The sequence below is a fragment of the Cricetulus griseus genome, assembly GCF_003668045.3.
Source record: "Cricetulus griseus strain 17A/GY chromosome 1 unlocalized genomic scaffold, alternate assembly CriGri-PICRH-1.0 chr1_1, whole genome shotgun sequence".
NCBI lineage: Eukaryota > Metazoa > Chordata > Mammalia > Rodentia > Cricetidae > Cricetulus > Cricetulus griseus.
Genome location: NW_023276807.1, coordinates 39,209,699 through 39,237,429, shown reverse-complemented (window position 1 = coordinate 39,237,429; position 27,731 = coordinate 39,209,699). Strand labels below are relative to the sequence as shown.

At 40.5% G+C, this 27,731-nt stretch overlaps 1 protein-coding gene across 5 annotated transcripts in view; it reads right to left on the bottom strand.

Annotated features, from left to right (window-relative positions):
- Positions 1-6,269: 6,269 nt before the first annotated feature.
- The window catches only part of Trappc11 (trafficking protein particle complex 11), a 41,249-nt gene continuing 19,787 nt past the window's right edge, over positions 6,270-27,731 (bottom strand). For 3 of the 5 annotated variants that reach the window (XM_027391069.2, XM_035452177.1, XM_027391070.2), the window contains 13 exons: positions 26,537-26,667; positions 25,999-26,154; positions 23,800-23,987; positions 23,548-23,696; positions 21,843-21,964; positions 21,276-21,395; positions 19,671-19,736; positions 19,407-19,563; positions 16,331-16,442; positions 13,035-13,126; positions 10,854-10,987; positions 8,962-9,129; positions 7,617-7,750 (listed from right to left, as the gene is read on the bottom strand). In XM_027391069.2, coding sequence (XP_027246870.1) covers positions 7,706-7,750; positions 8,962-9,129; positions 10,854-10,987; positions 13,035-13,126; positions 16,331-16,442; positions 19,407-19,563; positions 19,671-19,736; positions 21,276-21,395; positions 21,843-21,964; positions 23,548-23,696; positions 23,800-23,987; positions 25,999-26,154; positions 26,537-26,667 — 1,640 coding nt within the window. In that variant the 3' untranslated portion in view covers positions 7,617-7,705. Of the gene's footprint in view, positions 7,751-8,961; positions 9,130-10,853; positions 10,988-13,034; positions 13,127-16,330; positions 16,443-19,406; positions 19,564-19,670; positions 19,737-21,275; positions 21,396-21,842; positions 21,965-23,547; positions 23,697-23,799; positions 23,988-25,998; positions 26,155-26,536; positions 26,668-27,731 lie in introns of all 5 variants that reach the window. The other 2 variants (XM_027391071.2, XM_027391072.2) reach the window with 2 other exon arrangements.

Genomic DNA, 27,731 nt, shown 5'->3' with positions numbered 1-27,731 from the left:
TTCTCAAGGTTATCCTTGGAACAGCACAGGTTAATATTGAATTTAGGTGTACAATTATTAAAGGTTTGTGCTTGTTGCTACCCTGATTTTATTCCCATGGCTAAAGATTCCTTGTAAACTTTCCAGAGAGAAAGGATCTAAAGAGTTAAGAACTCACATCAAAAATGCCAGAAAGCCACTACAACCAGTCCAAGATCCCTGTCTGCCAGCTAGTGGTTTATGTTATTATCTCAGAGACTCAAGTATTTCTTAGAGGAAAGAGCAAGTAAAACAAAAGCTGAAGTGCTGCCCTCTTTCTTTTTTGAGACAGTGTCTCACTAGGTAGCCCTGGCTGACCTGGAGCTCACAATGTAGATCACACTGGCCCAAAGTCCCAGAGATCCATCCCAAGTGGTGGAATTAAAGCCATGTACCACCATGTCCAGCTAGAAGCTCTTAGTAGCCTTGGAGACCACATGGGCAACAACTCCCTCTCTCTCCTGAACATGACAAAGAAAAATTGTCTCTCATAGGAAATGCATTTCAATGAATATACTTAACAAACAGGGAGAAAAAATGTTTCTATGTAGAATTCTAGTTGAGCTTAAGAAAGTTGTTTTTTGTTTGTTTGTTTGTTTGTTTGTTTTGAGGGGGGTGTCTCATGTAATCCAGGCTGGCCTTGGATTGGCTATGTAGCCAAGGATGGTCTTGAACTCTTGCCTCCACTTCCCAAGAGCTGGGACGACAGGAGTTGAGTAACCAACCACTTTAGACTCAAACTTTTTAACTCTCTCTCCCAGTATACATGAAATACTGGAGGTAAAGAAACTAGCTACATAAACCGACCTGGAGAAGCGACCATATCTACAATGTTGGGTGTTCTACAAGTGATTCCATTTCTTCAACTGGATTGATGCTATTAGGGTCGAGGGAGTCTTGGACCAGTGGATGATCAAGCCAACAATAAGGAATACAAAGGACTAACTCAAGTGGAGTGTTAGGCATATCTAAACATGATTGAATTAAATATGATCTTGATTCACAAAAGCAGGCTATAAAACCAGTGCTTAGTCAATCAGGAGAAACTGCATGCATATTATGTATTAGGTAATTTCAAGAAATTACTGATTTATTAAATGTAATAACTCATAGTTATATTTAAGCATTTCTAAGTGAAGTGATTTATCAAGGAGGTAGATGGCAAATGGCAACATATAAGTAGCTGAAGCTGACTACAAGTGAAGTATCTTGTGTATTTAGAGAAACTTACAATAAGAATTAAAATGAAATGATGGCAATCTGAAGGGGAGAAATATTATAAATGGTGTCTGGCCATCCAATGGTCTCAAACATTGCTCACTTGAAAACATCATCAGCTGTGGCTTACACTTGTAATCCCAGAACTAGCAGGTAGAGGCAGGTCTGAGGGCACTACACAGCGAGTCCTGATCTCAAAAACACAACATACCATCAGCCATCTGATTAAAAAATAATCAGCAAATGAAAAAAAAAAAAAAACCAACTATGTGGCACCTTTTCCACTCTGAACTTCAATCATCCAGCATTTCACCTCAACTGTGGACATGGCTTTTTTGCTTGTTAGAGAGGGCATGTATATTTAGTCCTTTCACAGCCATCGAACTATCACCAAAGACCAGATTGTTTTCCAAATATAAGCTCATTTATTACTTCAAACCAGTCAAATCACGACTCAAATCCAGAAGACAGCACTGCCCTTCAGCTGCGGTGTTGGAAGCTCTGAGTTTTAAGTAAGTTTTGTCTTCTCTGCCTTATCAGGGAACACAAATCTCTGGGGGAGGAAAAGTTGGCTTTACTCAACAGTGGACCAGCCTCCCTTGGAATCCCTTGCGTGCCTCGGTGCTGCCAGGAGTGAATGCCAGCATTCCTTTTCATCACCTGGAATGTTCTCCTTGCTCTGTTTATTTTACAAATCTTTCTGTGTGCTCCAACCCTCAGTTTTCACATCATAATCTGTCCTCAGATGATGCAGATCTCTCATACAACAAAAACATGGGATAATTTTCTTATGAGCATGAGAACTAAAACAACTGCCCTGTCATTCCTTGAAGAAGCCCTCCGGCCCACCTGGCTCCTCACACTCCCCTGGGCTTCCTTCCTGTCTTTTGTTTTTATTATAGAAGGCTTCAAACACATCCCAAAGGAGTCTGTAGAGTTTAAGGAGCCCCTACCCCCAACCCGTGCCCTCCCACAACAGCATTTTACAATGCCTCCCAACGAGGCTTTTTTTTTTTTTTTTTTTTTTTTTTTGACTGTCTGTCTGTCTGTCTGTCTGTTTTTCCAACAGAACCTAGCTGTGTAGTCCCAGGTGTCTGAGGTGCCCTATGTAGAATAGGCTGACCTCAAACTTTGGGTGATCCCCCTGCCTCTGCCTCTCAAGTTGCTGACAAAAGAGGCACCCTATCTAATTTTTGGTTTTGCTTTAGGAAGTACTTTAAAGCAATACCAGCTATTCCATGAGCTTGCCAGGCTTGCTCCCACGTTATATTGGAATTTTGTTAGCTGAAAGTTTCTCTGACTGGTCACTGATCTTCAAAAAGGGAACCTCTTCTATGACTTAGGAGTCAGCACAGAAAGGGGATCATAGGGGACCCACAATGAACATTTAGAATCGGTGCACAACTAGGGGTACAAATTTACTACCATGGTCTTTTTTGTTTGTCTGTTTGAAGACAGGGCTTCGCTGAAGACAGGCTAGCCTCGAACTCACAGAGATTTACCTGTCTGTGCTGGGATCAAAGGCGTGTGCCCACGGCCAACTACTACCACAGTCTTAAGGCTGGTTTTCAACTCATAGAAAGTATGGTTCACTGGCCATCAGATACACATTTAACTCAAAACAATTTAGGACTGGGCAGGAGCATGCAGCATGAAAAGTACCCAGGAAGGCTCAGCCTAGGCTTTAAGGTGAGTTCCAAGACAGCCAGAGCCACAGGTGAGACCCCGCCTTTAAAACAAAGTTATAAACCACATTAAGTATGCGCCTGCAACTGCAGCTATTTGGCGGCTGAGAGATAAAAATACACGCTATGCACCCTAGCACTCAATTGGTGTTAGCAATCACCACTTGGCAAGATACACAACTTTAGCAATATTTTTTATTTAGATTTTAATTTTTTGTGTATGGGTGTTCTTCCTGCAATTTATGTAAGAAGCCAGAAGAGGGCATCGGATCCCCTGAAACTATAATTACAGATGGCTGTGAGCTCTCATGTGGGTGCTGGGACTCCAATAAGGATCCTTTGGAAGAGGAGCCAGGGCTCTTAACCACTCAGCCATCCCTTCAGTTCAACTCTAGAAAGTCTAACAGCCTACCAAGGCTGTTTGTCAGCAATCTTTTGTCACTCACGCTGAAACATTTTGGCTGAGGGTGTACTCTAAACACAAGACATGGGCCTCATGGCTGCTTTGCGGTTTTTTTTTTTTTATTTTTTGTTTTTTGTTTTTTGTTTTTGCAGTCTTCCAATGGAAGAGACATGGAAATGTAAGAATTGCTCAGGGTATAGTTTGCGTGGTACAAAGTCCCTGAGATGCAGGCACACTTGGCAGTTACTAGTTAATCTTTCTCTCAGGTAAAAATGTGCTGCAGAAAGTGGGGACAAGAAAAGCCTTGTGCTAACTGGCTTTTGTACTTGGCTTAAGTAAATTGAATGGAAAGTTGTTCGTAAGTGTGATCTTTGAGGGGCAACTGAATATAACTCAGATTTTTTTTCATTCAAAAAATGGGATTTTGTATCTACTTAGTGAACTTTATGGAGCTCTTTAATTGTCGGAGGGTGGCAGTTTGCTAAAGGTGAGATGGTTACGAAGCACCAAATTTTCCAAAAAAGTGATTAATCTTTAAGTAAAATGCTACTTCAGGATATTGTGACAATAAAGTTGAATTTGCTTTCTTATGATCCTCCTGCCCAGGGTTGTGGATTAGGTAGGAGACACAATCCAGGAATAAACTGACAGGACAAGATAAAGTCTCCATTTGTATTTGGCAGCATGCATTTGTTTGACTGTCTCCAGCCCTTAAAGGTATAGATAATGGTTTCTTTTTTTTTATTAACTTTTTATTTATTAAGTATACTGTGCTCTGACTGAATATATATATGCCTGCATGCCAAAAGAGGGCACCAGATCTCATTACAGATGGTTGTGAGCTTCCATGTGGTTACTGGGAATTGAACTCAGAACCTTTGGAATAGTCAGTACTCCTAACTGCTGAGCCATCTCTCCAGCCCTAGATAACTGTTTCTTGAAAATGATAGCCATTACAATTTATTCATTAAACACTATAGCCCACCACTAAGTAGTTTATAGATTAAGTATTGGAATGTAGTATTGGCTGCTTTTTCTGGTTTTGAGGTCAAGGGAGGAACTATAGAAAGGTATTTGCTGGGACCATGTGCTTGCTAGTTATGTCATCTTGGAACCTCAAGTGAGAAAATGCCTCAAAAGATGGACTCTAGACAATCCAGTAGGGCATTTTCTTAATTATTGGTTAACATGGGAAGGTCCAGCCCATTGTGAGTGGGGCCACCCTGGATCGGTGATTTTGGGTTCTAAGAAAGCAGACTGAATAAGCCATGATGAGCAAGCCAGTAAGCAGCACTCCTCCATGGCCTCTACATCAGCTCCCGCCTCAGGTAACCACCCAGTTTGAGTTCCTGCCTTGGCTTCCCTCAATGGACTGGGTTTTATGCTATGTAAGTCAAATAAACCCTTTGCTCCCCAAGTCACTTTTGGTCATAGTGTTTGATTGCAGGATTGTAACGAAGATAGACTGCACGGGTCCACCCCTTTAGAGGGTGGAGTTTAACTTCCAGCTGCTTTTTTTTTTTTTTTTTGCTTTGAAAGCACTACCTCTTCCACTGCAATGCTAATGTGGAAATTACAGCTCAGAAGGGCTAAAAGTTATTGTTCTGGGGAGTGCTGACAGGAAGGAACACTATTCTTGGTGGTGATAACATGGGCTATGAAAAAGTGACTACATTATAACAAAAACAATCTTCTCTCCAAATAACAGAGACATTTTAAAAACCTCACCATAGTAGTCATGCTCCTTAAAATGCTTTCATTCTAAGAATTTGAGGCCAAGGAGCACAAGATGGTTCTGGTAATCACAGCTGAGGGATCAAAGTTACCTGTTGCTCTTTTTAGGATCACAAGTGAAAACATCTGAATCATGTTCTGGTGCTCACAGTAACATCTGAAAGTCAGGCTTTTACACAAATCTCCCAATTGATACTGTCAGGGTTAAAAACTACCACACATGGTGTGCATGGGTAAACAGTGATACCAGAACTGAAGGTAACACAGGACAAGGTAGGAGGCTGACATTCTCACAAGGAGCAGATGTCCCGGGTTACAGGATGAAGAGGAGAAAAGACACGAAGTTAGTGAAACAACAGCTCTTATACGATTATGACAATTTGATTTTTGAACCCAATATAAGTCACAATTTTATGGCTTTCAATAAAACAACCAAACAAAAAGTTGAAAATCGGGGCAGTTGTAGCACAGGCCTTTAATCCCAGCAGAGGGAGGTGGATCTCTGAGTTCAAGGATATCCCGGGTCTACAAAGGGACAAAGGGGTCCTACAACAACCAGGACTACACAGAGAAACCCTGTCTTGGAAAACAAACAAAACATCAATTTCGAGCTAGGTGTTGTGGGGCGCACGCATTTAATCCCAGCACTCGGGTGGCAGAGACAGGCGGATCTCTGTGAGTTCGAGGCCAGCCTGGTCTCCAGAGTTCCAGGACAGGCTCCAAAACAATACAGAGAAACCCTGTCTCAAAAAACAAAACAAAACAAAAAAAAAAAACAAAACAAAACAACAACTACAAAAAAGTTTCAAAATAGGCCGATAGAATATATGACAGAATGTACCATGGGAGAATTCTTGGCTAGAAAAGATACGTTGTCTCCAGCTGTATGGAAAATTAAAGGAACAAACAGACTTGTTTATTTGGTAAAACAGACATAGTTAAGTAAATCATAATAATGTCAATGCTAAATTTATATATGTGACTCCTGTCACACACACATGTCTTAGGCCTGAGAATGTTAGTGTCAGTGCATGGAACTTTGTTTGTGCACTGTACCCAAACACTGTAGAGTCCATAGGGACCTCAAACACCTTCATCTAGAAGCTTTCAAACTTCCACTTACATTTTACCAGAGGTCATGGGATCAACTTGGCAGGTTACAATGAAGAATTGAAACAAAACACCAGGATACAAAAGAGGGACCAATAAAGTGTATTTTATGAAACGTGTTTATGGTTTATATTAAGTATGTAAGTTTATATACATGAATATTCATTTATATATCAAATGTATGACAAACCCATATAAATGTCCTCTTCTGCCTCCCACTGAAAGTGAGAGGATGACACTAGCTAAGTCTGAACCCTGGCTCTGGCTATGTCCAGCTGTCCTCCATGTTAATTTACATCCTCACAGGAAGCCTGTGGGTCAGGCCTAATCAGCTTCTCTTCCAGAAAACTCCACACACAGACACACCTGGCCATCAAGCCACACAGGTGAGAGATGATCCCAGTCCACTCAAGAGCACACTGATGGCCTCTATCTGAAAAATCCGTGACATACGGGACTCATGTCCCCCATACAGCTTTCCCCTGTCTGAGCAAGGATTAGCAGGGCAGGGCCTAGAACACAGAGAACACTTCTGACTGCGCTTTCCGGGACCCTCGTGGCGTGTTCTTGGTAAAGGCTGTTTCACACAGCTGAAATCAAACCAGCTGAAAGACATCAACAGTATCTACAAGCAGATGTGAAAGAGAACATGTTTATTTACAGCACTATTTCCTTTTTACAATATGTCCTCGGTCTACATAATAAAATTTTCCAAGAAATTAAGTAGTTTTAAATTAAGATATTTTACAAAGAAAACATTCACTGTATGATATTTTTCATTTACATGAATTTAAAGGTGTTTTAAATAGCACTTATGAAATTATATAAAGTGACTGAGAACTCTTAATGCAACCTTGCATCATTCTCAAAAACTTAGTTTAGAAATCATGTTTATGGTCAGGTCTTTTTGGGAATATCAAATGTCTTATAAATGATGTACATGTGCGGAGGTATTGTTCAAAACCTGCTGATTTTTAAGTAAAACACTGACTCCTTTCAACTGGCACACAGCAAGTGAGTTCCAAGACAGACAGGGCTATACAGAGGAACCTGGTCTTGAAACAAAACCAAACCAAAAAACTCTGGAGGTCTGCACATCGGTCAGACCTACAATGCTTGCTGTGAGGACGTGCTAAGCACATAGGGAATTTATGGGATGGGTCATCTCCAGGCAGAACCAGGCATAATGTATCTCCTCTGTCCCATCATGGTTGGGTATCTGATTCCACTGATGCTGTATATCCAAGTCACCTTCCCTGGAAACATTCTGCTAACCATAAAGTGACTTCTGACAGTAACAACGATCTCATGTCCTTTCACGTTACAGTGACAGATTTCAAATTTTTATTAGCCAAACTATACGAGAAGATGATTTTCTTAATATTTTAAGCATGAGTTTCTCTGAATAGCTGGTATCATATCCATTAAAAAATAGGCAAGATTAACTTTTCACCATGATCAAAGCTACAAGTCCCAGTGGGTCTCCTAGGTACTCTCTTGACTCCTTTGTAAGAACACCAAGGGCTGGTCCTGGACATCATGCAGCAGCAATAGATGCATCATCCAGGAGTCGACCCTGTGGCTTTACAAGAGGAAAAGCAAAATAGAATTACAAAATAATAACAAGAGTTCTATTCCTGAAAGCATCTTGAGATTTCCATAACTCTTTTATAAAACAAATACCAGCTGCCCATGTACTTCTACCTGCAGGTCTACTCGGTCGGCACTTCTCTCCCAATGCTGTGCTCCTACAGCTCCCACAGTTGGTTGAAATGGGAGCTACTAACCATGCTTGCCCAATATGCAAGCTCTGGTCCTCCTACGTCTCAAGACCTGAACTGACAGAAAGCTCCTTTGGGGGGCTCAAGATCTTCTAATCTGTTAGAGAAAAATGTGACTTATAATGAACTCCAAAGTATGCACACATGGATGCATGCATCTACCTACTACGGGTCTGTCTATCTACCTACCAATCTTCTGCCTCTGTCTCTCTCATACACATGATGAAACTAGTACTGCTGTGTTTAGCTACAGCAAATTTCCAACAGTCCAACAGTTAGAAAATACTCACCCTCCCACTCCATCAACAGCTAGAGACCACTCACCCTACTACTCTTTCCTACCCAGTTATAAATCACTGTTCTCCTGCAGGTGACATCAGACACGAGAACAGCAAGATGGATGCCTTTAAAATGTGACCAGGTTGGGGCAGGAGAGATGTCTCAGTGGTTAAGAGCACTGACTGCTCTTCCAGAGGAAGCAGGTTCAATTCCCAGCACCCACATGGCAGCTTACAGCTGTCTGTAATTACAGTTCCAGGGGATCTGACACCCATGGCAAAGCACCAAAGCACATAAATAAAATAAAATGTGATCAGGTAAGAATGTCTAAAAATTGAAGCTGAGCATGATGGCAAATGCCTTTAATCCCAAAACTCAGGAGGCAGAGGCAGGTTCCAGGCCAGTTCACTCTGAGTTCCAGGCCAGCCTGCTCTTCAGAGTGAATTCCACAACAGCCAGGATTACATAGAGAAACCTTGTCTTAAAAAAATAAAAAGAAAGAAAAGAAAAGAAAAAAGAAAAAACATACTTTACTACAAAGGGAAAGCATGTTCAAGGACACTGTAAAGATAAGTCACTAATTACTTAAGGGAGTGGCAATCTTTGGAATTAGATTCTATAAAATAGTACCACAGAAATGAACAGAACTGCCAAATTCATATAATAAAAGCAACTATTACTCAGTGAACTTCTAAGACACTGAAGTTAAAAGGCAAGAAATGCCAAGTCTCACCTTCACAAAGATGCTGGTTGGTAAAAAGCGCCTGAGTAGCTGGTTGGTGAAGCTGGGAAATCGAAGCAAGTTGATGTTGAGCGATGGTAGCTGCTGATACCCCGCCATCAGAGGATAAAAATTATACAGCATTTCCTGTTTGGTGCCAGGCAGAATGCGTAATCGAATCTAGTCACAGAAAGCCATCGAAAAACAGTCACTCATGATTTGCTACATGCATACACATGTACTTACATGGTTACCCTCAATTATTTATGAAGGAAAAACCCTTCTGGGGAAGCATGCATGCTTTCTTCTAGTCCATCTTCTAAAACGTACAGCTGAATAAGTGTAATAAGACAACAGGCATCATTGCTCAGTTTCTACCAAGAGCTGAAAGGCAACTTATGCATATTACCATTTTGTGTCTTAGACCAGGAATATCTTAATCCTCAAAAAATATTATAAGGGGGCTGGAGAGGTGGCTCAAAGGTTAAGAGCACTGACTGTTCTTCCAGAGGTCCTGAGTTTAAGTCCCAGCAACCACACGGTGGCTCACAACCATCTATAATGAGATCTGATGCCCTCTTCTGGCATGCAGGCATACATGCAGACAAAACGCTATACATAATATAATAAATAAATAAACATAGTATTGGATAATTTGCTTTTAAAAAGCATCTCTTTATAGTATTTTTCAACAAAATGAAAACTGTTTTGGTAATTTTCTTTTGGGGATTTTATACTATATGTTAAGGTAAACAGCTTGGGGTGGGGGCGGGGGTGGGGAGGTTCATGCCCATGGTGGAAATCTTCACTAATACTTGAAGCCAGCAAGATGGCTCAGCAGGTAAGGGCACTTGCTGCCAAGCCTGACAAGCTGAGTTCAATGCCCAGGTCCCACAAGATGAAAGGGAAAACTGGCTCCTCTGACCTCCACAGGTACACCCTGGTGTACATGTACACGATGTGCCTAGACACACAATAACTACAAAAGCATAACAAAAAATTATTTTAAACTTTAGAAAAACATAACGTTTTGGTATTTTATCCTTTCTATTTGTAAGCCAATACCTGGAAACAGCTTATTCATTTATAAATGAGAAACAAGTGTGCACGTGCCTACAATGTGCTGGAGACAACACAGCAAGGCTTTTGGAGGTACTAAAGCTGAAATAAGTAAATATTTTATGCCATGATTTTATAATGGTGCATGGCTATATTGAATATTTCACACATAATTCTACTGTGTGTTTAACAACAAATTCAGAGTTCTGAATATGCTGAGCAAACTGGTTGATTTATTCAGGGTGGACACTTGTGCATTAAGACACATTTGTTTCTATAACTATCCCTTATTAATAAGACATATTTACTGACAAATGTGGGGTGACTGCCAACATTTTCATTCTTCTCTGGAACATGTTTTTGACTAAGTGTTGTATTTATCCATTTTAAAAACTCACAAACTTTTCCATCTGACTTGACTGAACAAGGAAGAAAGGCTGAGTAAGCAAAAATGTTCCTGAACATAGCAGAGAAAAGTAAATTCTATGCAAGATCAAAACCTGTACAGCTCTTCAGAGAAGGAAGGCAGACTTTAGCCTCAGGATGGCTGTGCTCCAGGCCATAGACCAAGACATGAAGCAAATAAAGAGGAGATTCACGGCTCCCAGGAAGTCTAATGTGTTATAATACAATCCTGTGGTTGGCGACCTGTGCTTCATAAGGAGTAAGAACCCATCTGTCTGAGCTTGAAGATGTGAAAAGGACAGCCCCCCTCTGCAGAAAGTTAAACTCAATCTTTAAACAAGCCGAAACATTTACCACTATCAGAACACAAACTCCAGCTTCTGATTTCTTGGCCACACTTCTGTGGTGACACAAGCAGCATCAGCAAAGATGACCCGTACCTGTTTGAGACCTGAGAACATGAAGGCATCACTGGGCTCCACAGAAATTTCCACATCTTGAACCAAGTCTGTCTTATTCTGTAAGTGGTACCTGACAGGTAATGACTCTCTGACACGTCCAAACGACGGCAAGTCTACAGAGAAAGAGCACGATTCTCTCAGTTAAATGAACAAAGCTCATCACTTGTGGGCTCATAATGGATAAACACTGTGGTATGCAAGTTATGGCTTTGCTAGTACGAGGTCTTTTGTTTGGACGATAGCAAAGGATGCTGATAGGATGGCTAAGAAGGAAGGAAGTTGAAAAAAAGACTGACACAGCAAGAGTCTGGCTATTGCAAACTCAAGTGGAATTTACAAATAACCTTACAAATCTACAAAAGATCTCCTGCAACACAGTCATATTTCCTAAACTAGGAAAAGCAAACATTGTATTTGATGGAGACTAAGTAGAAAGAACTTCATTCATCCACTCAGGCAGATGCACCTTTTTCCTGGAGTTCTGCAGACTTACTTTTACCAACATACAAAAAACAGAATGTTTTGTGAATTTGTGACCATCCTTGCAGAAGCCATATTAATGCTGTCTGTGCTGTCCCAGTCACATGCAGCTCTGCTTAGACAAGCACTGCAGGAGGTGACACGGGAGGAGGCAGGCACTGTATGCTATTTTTAAAATCATTATAGACGTGGTAGGGCCTGGTAAAGAACTGTTTCTGTTGATAGAAGTACTCAACAAAGAGGAGAAATGAGCCAGGCACATAGTGGTGCACACCTGTAAGCCAAGCACTTGGAAGGGAAGGTAGAACAAGTAGGAGTTTGAGGCCAGCCTTGGCTATACAGTGAGTCTGAGGCTAGCCTGAACTACATGTCATCCTATCTTAAGACCCAATGAGTTGGAAATCTGATGGAAACTATGAGCCCCTAGTTTGAGACTAGCCTGGACTGTATGTGATCCTTTGTAAAAGGGGAGGGGCTGGCTATGTGCCTATTAAAGGGGACACACCTGTGAAGCATTCCTAACAAAAATTTAACCCTGAATCTGATCAAGTCTGATGACCGTCAATTTACAGGGATAGGGAAATGGTTAAAAATTGTATCATACGGTCTGTTAGAGATTCTACCAGATTACTTGGTTTCTTAAATAATAACCAGGAAGAGAAGGAGGGAAAGCTGGGATAGGAAAGTAGGTGGGGTGGTGATGGGGAAAGGTCTTCCGTATATGTTATCTTATTGGTTAATGAATAAAACACTGGCCAATAGAGCAGCATGACTGGCAGGTTTAGGAGATGAGGAAGATTCTGGGAAATGGAATCAGAGTCCAGTCACCATGTAGGAGCCCACCAGACAGAGTGGATGCTGGAGGAGTACCACCACACCGGGTATTACTGGGTAAGTCACAGCCACGTAGCAATACACAGATTGATATAAATGGGTAAATAATTAAGACAGAGCTAGCCAATAAGAAGCCCTAGTTAATAGCCAAAAGTATTATAACTAATATAGCATCTGTGTGTTCATTTGGGGCTGATGTGGCTCTGGGACCAGGCTGGCAGGAAAGAAGTTCCATAACAGGGTAGGGGTGAAGAGAAGAGTACTGGAAAAAGTGACAGGGATTATAAAGGGGGTGGAGGGTGATGTGGGAGACAGGACACAGCCTACCTAGAGATTTATTAGTTGGATACTCTGAGACTTGTCCATAAACCTTAAATAAGCTGAAAAACATTCAGCCAATGGAAGTTTCATCATTAGAATTTGGTGATGTTAAGAATATATTGCTAGGCTGGGCATGTTGGCACACACCTTTCATGTAAGCATATGTAAGGCAAAGGCAGGGGGATCTCTGTGAGTTTGAGGCCAGCCAGGTCTACTTAGCAAGTTCAAGGCCATCTATGGCCAAATAGTGAGATCTTGCCTCAAACACCCTCCTACACAAACAAAGAATCCATTGATAATTTTAAGTCATAGTAATGAAACAATAAGGTTCAGAAAAAGCCATGCTTGCAATCATACAAAAGCATTTATGAATGAAATGACATGTCAGACTGTCTGACAATAATTGGGTAGGACCGTGGAGGGGTAATCATGTAAAGTTTAGAGAAGTTAGTCATTTTGCATATACACTGTTAAAAACCTAAGCTCTGAGAAGCCCCTTATCAAGTAACACCTGAAACCAGCTACCTGCATTCACGTGGAGTGGGATGTTTTCAACAATCACATGAGGCAGCGTGATGACAGTACTGATGACAGGGATGTTCTCCATGCTCGAGGTCCTACGGCACAAAGTTCAGCTTTCAACTCACCCTTCCAAAACATTCATCAACCAAACACAGGAATCTGTTTCACCAACTAGCTTTAAAAGAAAAACTATCCATTTTTCAAAGTCCATCAACCAAGTTTGTCCAGGGGAGCTTTCTGAACCCACTTATTTTTTACATTCCAAACCCAGCTCCCCCTCCATCCTTTCCTCCTGCTCTCCCACTCCTCCCCTCTCCCCCCTCCCCCCCCAACCTCCCATCTGCTCCTCAGAGAAGGTAAGGCCTCCCTAGGAAGTCTACTAAGTCCATCCCATCACCTCATTGAGATAGGACCAAGTGTCCCCCTCCGCTGCCCCACCATGTCTAGGCTGAGCAAGAGCAAGGTGTCTTTCTACAGAGAATGAGCTCCACAAAGTTAGTGTGTGCATTATAGTTAGATCTTGGTTCCACTGCCAGTGGCCTCATATACTGCCCAAGCAACACCATTGTCACCTGTATTCAGGAGTCCTAGTCTGTCCTATGCTGATTCCCCAGTTGACAGTGCAGAGTCAGTGATCTCTAGCTTGGGTCAGCTGATTCTGTGGGTTTCCCCATCATGGTCTTGACTCCTTTGTTCATATTATGGCTCCTCCCTCACTTCCACTGTACTCCAAGAGGTCAGCACCCCATTTTTGTTATGAATGTTTAGTGAGCAGATGTTATAATCAGGGCTGCTATGTGTTCCCACTGGAAGCTAAGGCAGGAGCTCTGTCTGGCTGTCAGGGTTTTCTTAGCTCAGACCTTTCTCCACTTTCTGACAAGGGACCCATCTATGTCTCAGGACACCAGAGGTAAAGTTCTAAACGTGAATTCTTACCTTATCAGTTACACACACTAACCCTTACCAGTTACATACACTACAAAGATCTTCACCTACTTTATATTTTGTCTTTTCATTCTCTTTATAATTTCTTCCAATGAATTGGAAATTTTAATTTTAATATTTTAGACTTATTTTGTGTGAGAGTATGAATGTATGTATGTGTACCACAGGTGTGCTTGGTGCCCATGAAAGTCAGAAGAGGGTGCTGGATCTCTTAGTCATGAATAGTTATGAGCTCTAACTATATGCTTCTGGGAACCAAACACAGGTCTTCTTGCAAGAGCAACAGGTGCTCTTAACTGCTGAGCTGCCCACCTCTTCTAACCCCGGGAAATTTTAGACTTCTATTTTCTGTGCCTAAAGAGGTTGCTACTCCAAGGTCATAAAACTATTTTTCTAAAAGTAAAAAGACTTTGCTTTTTTTTACAGTTAGAATTTTAATATGCTTAGAATGAATATTTACCTATGACCCACATCAGACAACCCATTATTTTAAATGGACAGTTAATTTTATTTTTTCAACTACAATGATAAAATGCCTTCCCCGTCCTCAGTTGATCTGCAGTACTCTCTGTAAAAAACACATCCCATGTATGTGCATCTACAGGTCTATTCAACCTGCCCGCTCCACTGGCTTCTGGAGACTCCTGGCCAGCATCACACTGGTAACTATGAGAGCTTCCCAGGGAGGCTCAGAACGTAGAAGGGAGCACTCCCTGCTTTATCAAAAACCTTGACTCCTTTTAGCTTTTTGCCTTTCATAAAATTTTAGAAATGAGGATTGACTTACACCCGAAAGTAACAAAAGTTACTATGTGAACCAAAATGAATCTATAGAAGAAATAAAAAAACAAAAAACTGATTCATATAAAACTACTGTGAGAGCTGGATGGTGGTGGCACATGCCTTTGATCCCAAAACTTGGGAGGCAGAGGCAAGCAGATCTCTGTGAGTTCTAGGCCAGCTTGGTCTACAGAGCTAGTTCCGGGACAGCCAGAGCTGTTACATACAGAAACCCTGTCTCAAATAAACAAAACAAAACCAAAAAATTACTATGCATCTTTTCTGTTTATTTAGCTGCCTTAATATTTATTTATTTATTTATTTACTTATTTATTTTTGATTTTGAAACAGGGTTTCTCTGTGTAGCCATGACTGTCCTGTAACAACCTTTGTAGACCAAGCTGGCCTCAAACTCACAGAGATCCACCGCCTCTGCCTCCCAAGTGCTGGAATTAAAGGCATGCACCTCCACAACCCAGCTTAGCTGTTGTTCTTTTAATACTTTAAGTTTCTATACTTTTCTGTGTAAAGAGAATGCTAATCTCCTACGAGGTAAACTCCTAGGTATCTAATAATTATAAATGCTATGAAATGTTAAAACTTTTAAAAGGTTATTTATTTATTTATTATGTATACAGTGTTCTATCTGCATATACGCCTGCATGCCAAAAGAGAGCACCAGATCTCATTATAGATGGTTGTGAGCCACCATGTGGTTGCTGGGAATTGAACTCAAGACCTCTGGAAGAGCAGTTAATGCTCCTAACCTTTGAGCCATCTCTCCAGCCCTAAAAGCTTATTTTTATTTTATGTACTTGACTCTTTTGATTCCATGTATGTAATATATACTGTGTTCATGCCTGATGCCCAAGGTGACCATAAGAGGGCATTATATCCCCTGGAACTAGAGTTAGAGACAGTTGTGAGCAACCATATGGGTGCTGGGACTTAAACCCAGGTCCTCTGTGAGAGCCACAAGTGCCCTTAACTACTGAGTCATCTCTCCAGCCCGAAAGGACACTTCCTATGTACACTGCTAGGAGGCTTATTTCTGACCAACAGAAATACCACTGAGCATTGTATACTGACATTATATACAGTAACCTTGCTTGATTCTTAATCCCTTGGATTTTTCTCTGTCCAAAAATATCTATTTTGTATGTGTTTAAGTGTATACATGGGCATACATGTCAGAAGACAACAAGTGGGTTCTGTGGATCAAACTCAGGCTGTCAGGCTTGGAACCAAGCACTTGTAGCTGCTGGACCATCCTACTGCAACCCCTCTTGGGTTTTTATGTAGACAGTCTCACCGATTGCATGAGGGCATTTCACCTGACACTTTCCACAGCCCTATCTTCAGTTTGGTTTGACTAAAATTTTATTGGCATTTCAGTCAGAAGTTGTGACAAACAAAGCTTGATTTATCTTCCTCATCATTGTAATTTAACATGGCAATCATACACACTGCTGTAACTTCTTCCCTGAACTTCAGTGTGAATGAATGGTAATAACAAACAGTAAAGACATTGAAACACAGACACCGAAGGGGAGCGGGGGCAATGTGATTTTTACCTCTTCCAGGAGATAATGTAATGTCCTGTTGCCACTCCACCTTCAACATTCCCAGCAGATGGGCAGCGAAGACAGAAGCATTCACTAGCGCTCTCTCCTGTCTGTAAGACAACTACAAGAAAGAATCCTTACAGCCTAGCCCAGGATTTCATCTATGAGAATTTCACCTCATGTAGACAACAAAGCATTATCTTATAGACTGTTTCTAGAAACATGGAAACCAAGGCTTAGAAATGTTATGTTACTTTTTCTAGGCCATGAAAATCCAGCATTTGGGCTAATCTATCTAAATTCATTACAGAGAAAACCAGTGGGGGAGCAGTTAAGAGACATAGCTGGGTAAGAGTTCATATCTCTGATGCCTCTAAAAAGTTGGGTGTGGCTGTGCATGCACCCGTAATCCCAGTATGAGAGGGGAGGGATAAAAAGAATTATCATTGAGCCTTGTTGGCTACCAGTCTAGTTTCGGGTTCAATGAGAAGCCTTGTCTCAAGGGAATAAGGAGGAGACATAGCAGGACACCTGACATCCTCTTTTGGTTTTTACATGTGCACATAGATACACACACACACACACACACACACACACACACACACACACACACACACACACACACACAGTCACTCTACCATCACTAATAATGGGGTATCTATACATCAGCAACAAAGTCCTACTGAAAAATCATGAAAGCTTGAAGAAAGAATGGTATCATATGGTAATTAGTTTCCTTTTTCCAAATTTTTTTTGGAAAAAAGTAAGAAAGAAAAACATTTTGGGGTGATATTATTCATAGTTACTCTTTTTCACTCACTACTGAACTGGTTCAAACAGACACTGGTCACCATCCTCCATTGTTCCCTAGGTATACTTACCTGTTTGTACAGGAAGGAATCTCTTAACAGTTTTACAACAAAGGCCTTGATGAGAAACAACTAACTAGCCTTTCTCTGCCTTTCAGTGCTTTCACAGCCACAATGTCAGTGTTTAAATGCACGAGGGTGACAGCATCTAGTTAACATGATTTTAACAAATCTATGAGCAACTACAAACCAATAACATACCTACATATAGTGCTAGTATTTTTATGGTTGTCCAGTGAAGAGGGTTGTACTGGATAATGAATATCTGATTGTGGACAAGTAGTCCCCAGTGAAAAAGAAAAGGGCTGGGTCAGTTCTTAAGTTGTTTCAAGAAAACTTAAAAAAATAACAATATTGTAGCTTGATAATTTTTAGAAATGCATGTGTTCAAGCCTTTGGAGGTGGTTTTTCCAAAAACCTGGGATATTCATAATGCAGTCTACAGAGGTTCCCCCTAAATTCTGTTAACCAAAGTGATTATGATGTATATTAACAAGGATAAATGTGGTGAATCTGTGACATAGAAATGCTACACTGTTTGTTATAAATAAGGAAGGAGTCATGGGGCAAAATGCAAGTGTTCCCTAGGAGTTGGGAAAGGCCATGCACCTGAGTCTCCCCTAGAATCTTAGAGGTAACTACCTACACCAACACCTTGTTTCTAGGATTTCCAATCTCCAGAACTTTAAGACAAGACTAACTTCATGGTCACTGTTACACCAGCAATAGACACTGACATACTAGAGGTTTAAAATAGAAAGCATCTCTCAATTTAATGTACACTCATTAAACCATGTCAGCAATATGAAGATGAAAATGATATGGTTCTGACTCTAGAGGAGCACACAGTCTACTAAGGGAGCCATATGTAGAGATGGATAATTGCAGTGTCACACGCTGTTACAACAGAAGCATGTACCAGATGCCATGCATGTGAAGATGGAGTACAAAGCACTGCATAGCAGGACCAGAAAGTCTAAGCTCACATGAGTCACACGGAGCAAGCAAAGGAGACACAGGTGGGAAAAGAGACACAGTGGGTTTGGGACAAAAGTCTGTGGAGCAGTGTCTGATAATACACAAGTCAGCCTCACTGATGGGAGGCCAGGAAAGGCAAGCAGAGATGGGGAAAGGTGCCAGGAAGCGAATTGTTAAAGAGGATGACAAGATCAGAGGGGTTTTGAGGAATTAGATTCTAGCAGCACACAGCAGGGAAATGACAATTCGGTTAGGAAGCTACTACTTCTGAGCTGGGAGAAAGGTTCAGGATGGTAGGAGAAAGGGGATGAAAAGCTGGGCTCAGGAGAAGTACAGAAAAGAAAACTTGGTGTCCGGCTGGGTGTGGGTGAAGGAGCATGGCTGCCCTCTGCAGTTTCTCCCTTTGACTGTGTACTGCTTCTGATCACTAGCAGGACTAGGGAATAAGGGCACCCTAAGGTTCAGTGGCAGCTGAAGATTTAGAGAGAGAGGGAAGCCCATGCCAGGACCTGGGAATGACCAACATAAGCAAAGGTCAGTGCCTGCAGCTGGAGCTTTTGTTTCTGTTCACAACACTTAGCCTTGTCATCTACTTGAGGATAACTTTGTTTGGGTTAACATTCAACTTATTACCTATACCAGTTTCTGAAAGTACACTCAACAGGAAAGCTGTCACCCTGGGTTTGAACCTGCTCTTTGGACTGCTTTAGTTGGGTGAATTAGCATATCTACTATCTATTTAATAGACATCTTGTCCAATTTCCAATTGTAAGTAGTAGTAAACATTAATTTCAAATTAATGAAAAACCTTAAAATTTCAAACACAAAAAGCCTCCTATTTTACTTTCAAGTGCATCTCTCAAAATATTACTTCCCTAGATCTCTTATGCTGGGCATGGTGGCACATGTCTGTAATTACAGCACTCAAAAGAGAATCAGTTCATGGACATCCTAGCTCAAGACCAGCTTTGGCTACATGAGACTCTGTCTCAAAATACAAACAAGCAAAAACCAAATGTTTTAAAATGTCATGCAAATTGTAAATGATACTACTCCTACCTTAATTCTAAATGCACTTAGTTAAGGGAGTATAAGTCTCATGCCCCCTTATTTTGCAAAAATCTATTATACTGCTAACTTACACACACTCACACACACACACACACACACACACACACACACACACACACACACACACACACACATGCCCTGTATGTGAGAATGATGTAAAGCTTCACCTTTGTCCACTTGGGACTCCAGATGGTCCATTGTAGTCATAGATGGAGCAAGCTGTAGTTCACTGGACACAATTGTGAGGGCCCAAGGTGAGGCACTTAAAACATCTGTCATCAACAAAAAGGGGATGTCTGCATAGACTCTTTCCAGGTGCTCAAACTGCCACCAAGGAAGATAAAAGGTTGGTCAGTAATTACACTAATCCACTTCATTTTTTTTCTTTTAATTCTTTAACTGACATGTTCCCAGTAATCACAGGAGCATACCTTTGTGGAAACAAATCTGACGGCGACATCAAACGGAAAGACAGTTTCTATGGTTACAGTTTCATCCTGCAAGAAAACATCGGGAGCACATTCAATGGCTTTTTAATATCTTTTAACATAAAGTTCTAAAGCAAGCATACAAAGCACAATCTAGAATTGACCGGTAAACAACCTCACATTTCACAGTAAGAAGCAAGGGCCTTTTCCTAGATAACATTTGTAGAAATCTACATAATGACCTGCTCTTTCCAGTAAGTTATGTCTCGCAGTCACACAGCAAAGCGCTTTCTTCTGTCTCACAGTCACACAGAAAAGAGCTTTCTTCTGTGTTATTAAATCAGGATGTAGAGAAGGCAGGGTGGGCATCACTACCATGCTACACAGAGGAGCCAGATGTTAAAAAGATAAAGTGACTCGTTCAATGTCACAAATGTGGCCATGCCCAGAATCTGCACCCTCCTCTTATGCAAATTCTTTACCTCACTTTGACTCAAGATGACTGAAATGATCACAAGGTAACGTGACAGACGCTGATATAATTGTCATGCACATATAATATAGTGCTCATAACCATCCAATCTATTACACTGAAGTTTTAAGACCAACATAGCTAGAAAGGCAAAAACTTAACCAAATCTGATCATGGAGCTCTACCCTAATGCAACATGTTACATCTCCCCTCTAAAAGACTGTTTGAGAAGTCATGGGGTTATTCTACCTTTCAAAACAAATAGCCCAGCACACTGATGAGAAACCCTTTTAAAAGACTATGTTGGGCCAGTGGGATGGCTCAAAGGATAAGATGCCTATTTCCAAGTCTGATAACCTGAAATCAGTTCCTGGAACCCACACAGTAGAAGAATAGAGCCAATTCCCAAAATTGTTTCCCAGATTTCACATATGCACTGTGTCGTGCACATATGTGTGTGTACACTCATGTGCAAAATAAACAAATGTAAATGGAAGAAGGTTGTGTTGGTTAGAAGCTCAGGCTGTAATGTCAGACATATTTATCATGTGACTTTGGGAAAGTCACACATTTTAGGAAAGTCTCAGTTTCATAATGCTCAGAGATGATGAGAATTAAATAAGATAGTACAAGCTGGGCATGGTGGTACACGCCTTTACTACCAGCACTTGGCAGGTAAAGGCAGGCAGATCTCTCTACATAGCAAGTTCCAGGACAGCCAGGGCTACACAGAGAAAGCATGTCTCAAAAAACAAAACAAAGCAAAACAAAACAAAACGATGGTTCACATAAAGCATGGGGATTGGCAGCTCCTAGCATCTCCTAAGTCCTGTCTAAGAGGCTCTGAATCACACCAGGCTATGTGAAATCTCTGAGAGTATTACTGGGCTTCTTCTCAACTAGGAAGCCCTGTTAGCCTTTCACCAATCTTTTTTCTTCCGATAACTTACAAATAGCCCATGGCCCACAACCTCTAAAAAGCCCACACTATAACCCCTGATTCCTGGGCCTTTGCTTCTGCTGGGCTGAAAGACCAACCAATAAGATGACATGTTACTGCCAAGATCAAAAAGATATTAAAATAACACAAAATACAAGTGTTTCATACATGAAAAGTAGTCATGAAAAAAAAATACCTTGTGACACTTGCAAACAATCTCTTTTCCTTCAACAGTTGTATTGATCAGGTAAGAAACATACACAAGGAACATTCTGGAGCCCACTGTTCCACATCGAACATACACTGTTTTTTCTAGCTGTAACACAGTAAGCATTGTAATTTAATATTTCAGAGACTTCCTCCAATCATCTAAGTCAATGTTCCCATTTAGAGATTTCTAGTTACTTTATACAGGTTGTTACAGTGTAACTGATGTGACTAATGAAAACTCTGCCACCAGCCACCAAGAACCCTGAGAACCCAGCCCTCAGTGATATAATCCTCCACCTTTTTCATTCTGTCAGCTTCCCAAGAAACAGAAGTTGATTGAGAAGTTACTGCAGTTACAGACACCAGTGATTTCACCAACAACAGGCAGCTCATTGCAGGGTTACTTGTTCTAAAACCGTGCGTAAAAACTGACTTGACATTTTACATACTTATATATGCAAAATGCATGAGAGCTGTTCAATAGCAGTCACTTTTCTAGTGCTATGCTATGCTATTTTAGAACTGCATCTCCAGCCCCTGCTGACCTACTCACCTGCTCTCCTGGATGCAAGTCTCCCACAGGAATGTCGGTGAGTAAGGCTGGGTAGGACTCATCACACAGCTCGGCTCCATGAAGAGTCACATGAGTTTTCTGAGTTAGGTTGGCATCCTGCCCTGTGGAGGTTAATACAGTGGTGTTTTAGGACATTATCACAACAGTCAATACTACGTGAAAGCACTATATTGTACAGCCTTTTAAACAAATATCCTATCATTGACGTGATGGCGTTTACCTTGCTATTATGTTGGTGGTGCAAAGGGAATTGTGGTTTCAGACTGAGCATTTTAATTCACTGTAACTGGGTTCAAACATCTTTATGAATAAAAGTTGGAGCTATTATAATCGATATAAGCTTGCCAATGAGAAAGAACTTTTATTCTTACAGTGTAAAAATCTATGCTTTGGGATTGGACAAATTCCTGGCAATCGTTTTCACCCTGCCGATTGTAGAAGTGTTTTCCTGGTAAAAAGCTGTGGAGCTGCTTAAAGAAGTATCAGTGTGTGAGAGGCCTGGTAAACATGGTGGATAAGGCAGCATTTCATAGCCCAACCCATTCAATGTCAGAAACACCAGCAGTAAGATAGAGAAAGGGGTGGTTCCATTGTCCAATGCCGGCTGCAAGCACTGCGATTCTCAATGCACTGATTGCTGCATGTAATGCTCAGATTAATGGCTTCACTGGGACACAGAAAGCTGCACTATGTCAAACCAGCAGCAGGACAGAAGACAGCCCCACATTTTTTGGTGCTGTTAGGTGAGCTTTTTGGTGCAAGTCTGTCTTTGCAAAGTGCTTTGGAGCTGCCTTTTGGGCCAGCTACTGGGCAGGTCATTGCCAGTTGTTATACAATCCATTTGCTCCCACTTACCATGCAGACAGAAAAATGGTTTGCTATTGTACAAAATAAGAGAGTGACAGTTGAAAGTGCTGATTTCTTTTCTTTTCGGTCAGCTCATGGAGGCATCTACTTATGGCACTTTTCCACCTTTTCCATGTGCCTCAAATGCTGACTACCACGCAAGAGTCCATGGTGAGTTCTCTGGCAACTTCTCATATAGATCTGAAAGCATCAGCCTTGATGACTGCTCTCAAATGGTCAACTTCTGAGGGCTGTTCACTGAGCTCCTGATCTTCCAAGTCGCTTGTTTCTTTTCCACAACATCTTGTACAACCACCTCATTGTGTTTGTTTGAAGGTCAAATGTGTTGCTGACGTTGTAAGCTGTCTCCGGTGCTTTATTATCCATTTTTAACTTGCATAAGAAAACTGCTCAATGGGTCGGCAGGTAAAAGCACTTGCTGCCAATCCCAATGACCTGAGTTTAATCCCCCAAATACACATGACTGAAGGAGAGAATCAACTCCCATACGTTATCCTCTGACATACACATGTATGCTACGGTACATGCAACCCACATGCAACCCACCCCCAAATTAGTAAAAATTAATGCAACCAAAAATTTTAAGAAATTATTCAAATTTGCTTTTCATATAGCACAATTTCCATAGTAAAATACAAATAGCAAGTAATAAGTAATTATCAAAAAGACATAAATAGAGAAATCCATATTAAAACCATGCATAACAACATATTTATTAATGTATTCTAATATCAAATGGTAAATTTCAGCAAAGCAAAGAAACAGTGAACCAACGTAATACACTGATGCTGATCAAATTTACAAAATGAATGCTTACCTGGCTTTAAGCCAGCAGTGAGCTTTACGTCCCTAATTTGGGACTTTTCGTGGGATTGGACAGTTACAACCAAACAATACATCTCATTCATCAGGGCAGGAGGCTCATGTCGCAGATGTACAGAAATATTTGGGACTCTTGAAATGATCCTTTGGAAAGAAACAGCTCAGTAACCAAATTAAAGAAATTACATAATGGAGCACAACATTTAAAGGAAATAAGATGATCTCAGATGTGTCAAAGCAGACTTACATTGTGCTTGCCTGGATTATGATGCTGTCCCAGTGAACCTCATTGTTGGGAAGTTTTGGCCGCCTTTTGAAAGACCTCGCAGCCTGCAGGGCTTCCTGGGAGGATGCTGCATCTCCTCCTCCTCCCTGCCAGCTCAAAACCACACACCTGCCTGACTCACTACCCAGAACCAGATCCACAGAGGTAATCTGTAAAAGGAAGGTGAGCCAGAAATGCCATCACATATCTGCTTATCATCATCCCTGTCAACAACATCACAGTGAGAACTATCACACATAATGTTCATCTAATCACATGCAGGATGAAAAAGAAGACTCTCACCCTGGCCAGGCACTGATCATACCCTGAACTTCCAAGTAATGTATAGATATGTATAGGTATGATATATAAATATGTGTAGATATGATATGTAGATGTATAGATATGATGTCAGCACCTGGCACAGCACCTAACAGAGCAGATGATCATTGGTGGACACTGATGGAAATATGGAAGTACCACTGATAAATTTATAACCTAGTGTCTAATCCCACAAACATTTCTGCTAAAAGTACTTATTAGTAATGAAATGTCCCATTAGCTGAATATTACTTTCAAATAAATCCATTAACAAAAGGACTCAACATAGAAATATTAATTATAATAAGAGGTTTCCTCAGATACCAAGTAAAAAATTAAATACAGTTCTAGGTGTCAGAACATGGTCTAAGGATGGAGTTGTGCTAGGGGAATTTTGAGTGCTTGTGAGAAAACTCAAAACTAGACAAGAGTCTTGTGACCTCATTTCTTCAAAGACACGGATTGTTCTTGGATTATGCTTTTATACCCCTCCCAGGTATAGCAGATAGGAGTGAGTTTCCTTTAGACTATTCATCACAACTATTGTTATTTACTTATTTGCCTCTATGGAAAAACATGTTTTTGCCACATGCAGCTTGTCCTTGCCATTACATACAGCTTGAACTCATGGCAACTTTACTCAACACTCAGGGTATATAACCCACCTGATGCTCTGAATACAGTTGGCTACTGAATGAGATTTCAGTCTGCCTCATTTTTAGGCCCCGCTCTCCTAGGTTCACCCTGCCAACTGGAGTAGCAAACATTTAGGGATTTGGTCAAATTACAAAAGACTTTTAAATGGAAGAAACTGAAAGTGTTGGATATTAGTCAATAAAAAATTCAATTACTTCACAGAGATTGCTATGCAAATGTTAGTAGTAACCTTTTGTACATGCACTTAACAATGGTCCCTGGATCTATCACAGTTAACCACTCTCTTACAAGCCATAGAAAACAAGTGGAGCGCTTACTGTGCGGCCAACACTGTCTGTACCGACATGGACCGATGGAACCCCATAGTCCCAGGTACTATTATCACCATCGACATCTCACAGATAAATGCACTGAGACAAAGAGGTTAGCATGGCCAGGACCTCGAAAGCTGAACACAGAGCTAGAACACAGTTGGCTCCAGAGTACATACAACATAAGATACCATTTTTACCATATAACTGCCTATTTTATATCAACCTGTTAAAATGTTTATCTTCATTTTCTTTAAATACATGCAAACAGCAGTGTTTGAACATTAAAAAGATAAATTCTAAATTAGGTCTATTATATAAATTTGCTATATTATATACTTAAATTGTTGAAAACTTCTTGACTGACAATTTACTCATTAAAAAAATGAAGATTGGGTTGGGTGGTGGTGCACACCTATAATCCCAACATTCAGGAGACAGAGTCAGGTAGATCTCTGTGAATTCAAGGCCAGCCTGGTCTAAAGAGTGAGTTCCAGGACAGGGTTGTTACACAGAAAAACCCTGTCTCAAACCCCCCCATCAAAAAAGAGAAAGAGAGAGAGAGAGAGAAAGATTAGGCTCGTTGCTAAAAGCAAACAATGTCTAATTGTACCCCTGAGTGAAAAAAGCTAGGATTAGAATATTATGTGCAGTATATTCTTGTTGTCTTAGGGATTGGATCCAGGACCTTGTGCATACTAGGAAGCATTCGTTCTACTGATGAACTATATCCATGGGGCCCAATTCTTTAATTAAATCATTTTGAAGTGCAAATACGTTGATGAAGAGTATATGGAAGGAAAGCTACCAAACTACTATATTATTTAAAATTTTAACATAAACATACTGCTTTTGTCAGTGACATTACATTTAAGCAAATTTCATGACTAACCTCAATTTTCTTTCCCACATCTTCAGTTTTTGCAACAAATTTAAATAACAATTTTCTTGTTTTGCCAGGAACTAAGCACATCTTTCCTTGAGTCAGATTTTCTAAGACTTCACTTGCTTTGGATGCTTCTTCTAATACACAGAACTGGTTGTAAGCCTTAAAGAGAGGTAAACAGAGTTATCATTTGCGAGCACCAAACATGCAAGCTTTTGCTGACACTGAATACCAGGTGATATATTCACACTGAATATATCTTATTTGAAATTCAAGTTACACATAATAAAAAATTAAGGATGGTATTCTTGGATTTCTTAATCCTGAAATAAAAATAAAAATTAAGAATAGGAAAAGTATATTTGAATTGCGAGACATTTGGAAATACAAGCACACTTATTTTTAAATAAGTCTGGCCAGAAGGCACTTGATAACTATAAAATCAGTAAGATCTAAAATTGACAAAACTCATGTTACAGTTTCCTGAGAGCTACGATGACATATACATACACACACAGTGAAAGCACAGTAAGTGATACACTACCTGATTGTTAAAGCTGACACAGAGCTTAGAAAATCTGATGGGGTGTGGGCAGTCAGCCTTCAGATAAACATCAAACTGAACGGGAACATCCACATGAAAGCTCGGAGCATGAAACTTGGCTTTGCATTGCACTAGAAATCAAATAAGAAGGGAGGAGTCAAACAGTGCCAGACATACATTGGCCGAGGAGTTATCTTTACAGAAACAGCTCATCTGCATTTTTTAAATTAATTTATTTTATTTTATGTGCATTGGTGTTTTGCCATGAGTGTTGGATCCCGTGGAACTGGAATTACAGTTATGAGCCGCCATGTGGGTGCTGGAAATTGAACCTGGATCCTCTGGAAGAGCAGTCAGTACTTTTAACCACTGAGCCATCTCTCTCTAGCCCCTCATCTGCCCTCTTACTGCCTTTTTGCTTACAGTGTCATCACAGATGGCAGCTGTTCAGCAAACACAAACACAACTCTCTCTGATTAATAAACAAAGGTTAAACAAACATTTAAAAAGCAACACTTTTTTGTTTGTTTGTTTTAAGATAGGGTTTCTCTGTGTAGCCTTGGCTGTTCTGGAACTCACTCTGTATATAGACCTGGCTGGCCTCAAACTCAAAAGATCCATCTGCCCCTGCTTCCTGAGTGCTAAAGGTATATGCCACCACTGCCCAACTTTTTAATTTTAAATTAATTTTAAATGTTGATGCCAAAACTTAAAAGGAACCACTTTGAATTAGCTTATTTCAAAACACCTGCCTAGACAATAAAATATACTTTTGGTTGTGAGCATAACCTTTAACGGCTGAGCCATTTCTCCAGCCCAATAAACCATAAAACTTTTCCAAGAATATTTCATATAATACTTGAATTACAAATAAGCAAAGTATATTTTAATAAATAAATAAAAGTATTTGAGCAGTGGAAAATTTCAGACTGTAAAACCCCTCCTCCCAGTAAAAAAAAAAATTTCAATTCATTTATTCTAAGTGCATCACCATAACAAATGTATACAACATGAAATCATTCTATTATAGTGTATTTAATATCTAAACAAGTGGTTCTCAACCTGTGGGTCACCACCACTTTGGGTTCACCTATCAGATATTTACCTTATGATTCATAAAAGCAAAATTACAGTTATGAAGTAGCAACAAAAATAATTTTATGGTTGGGGTCACCTCAACCTGAGGAACTGTATC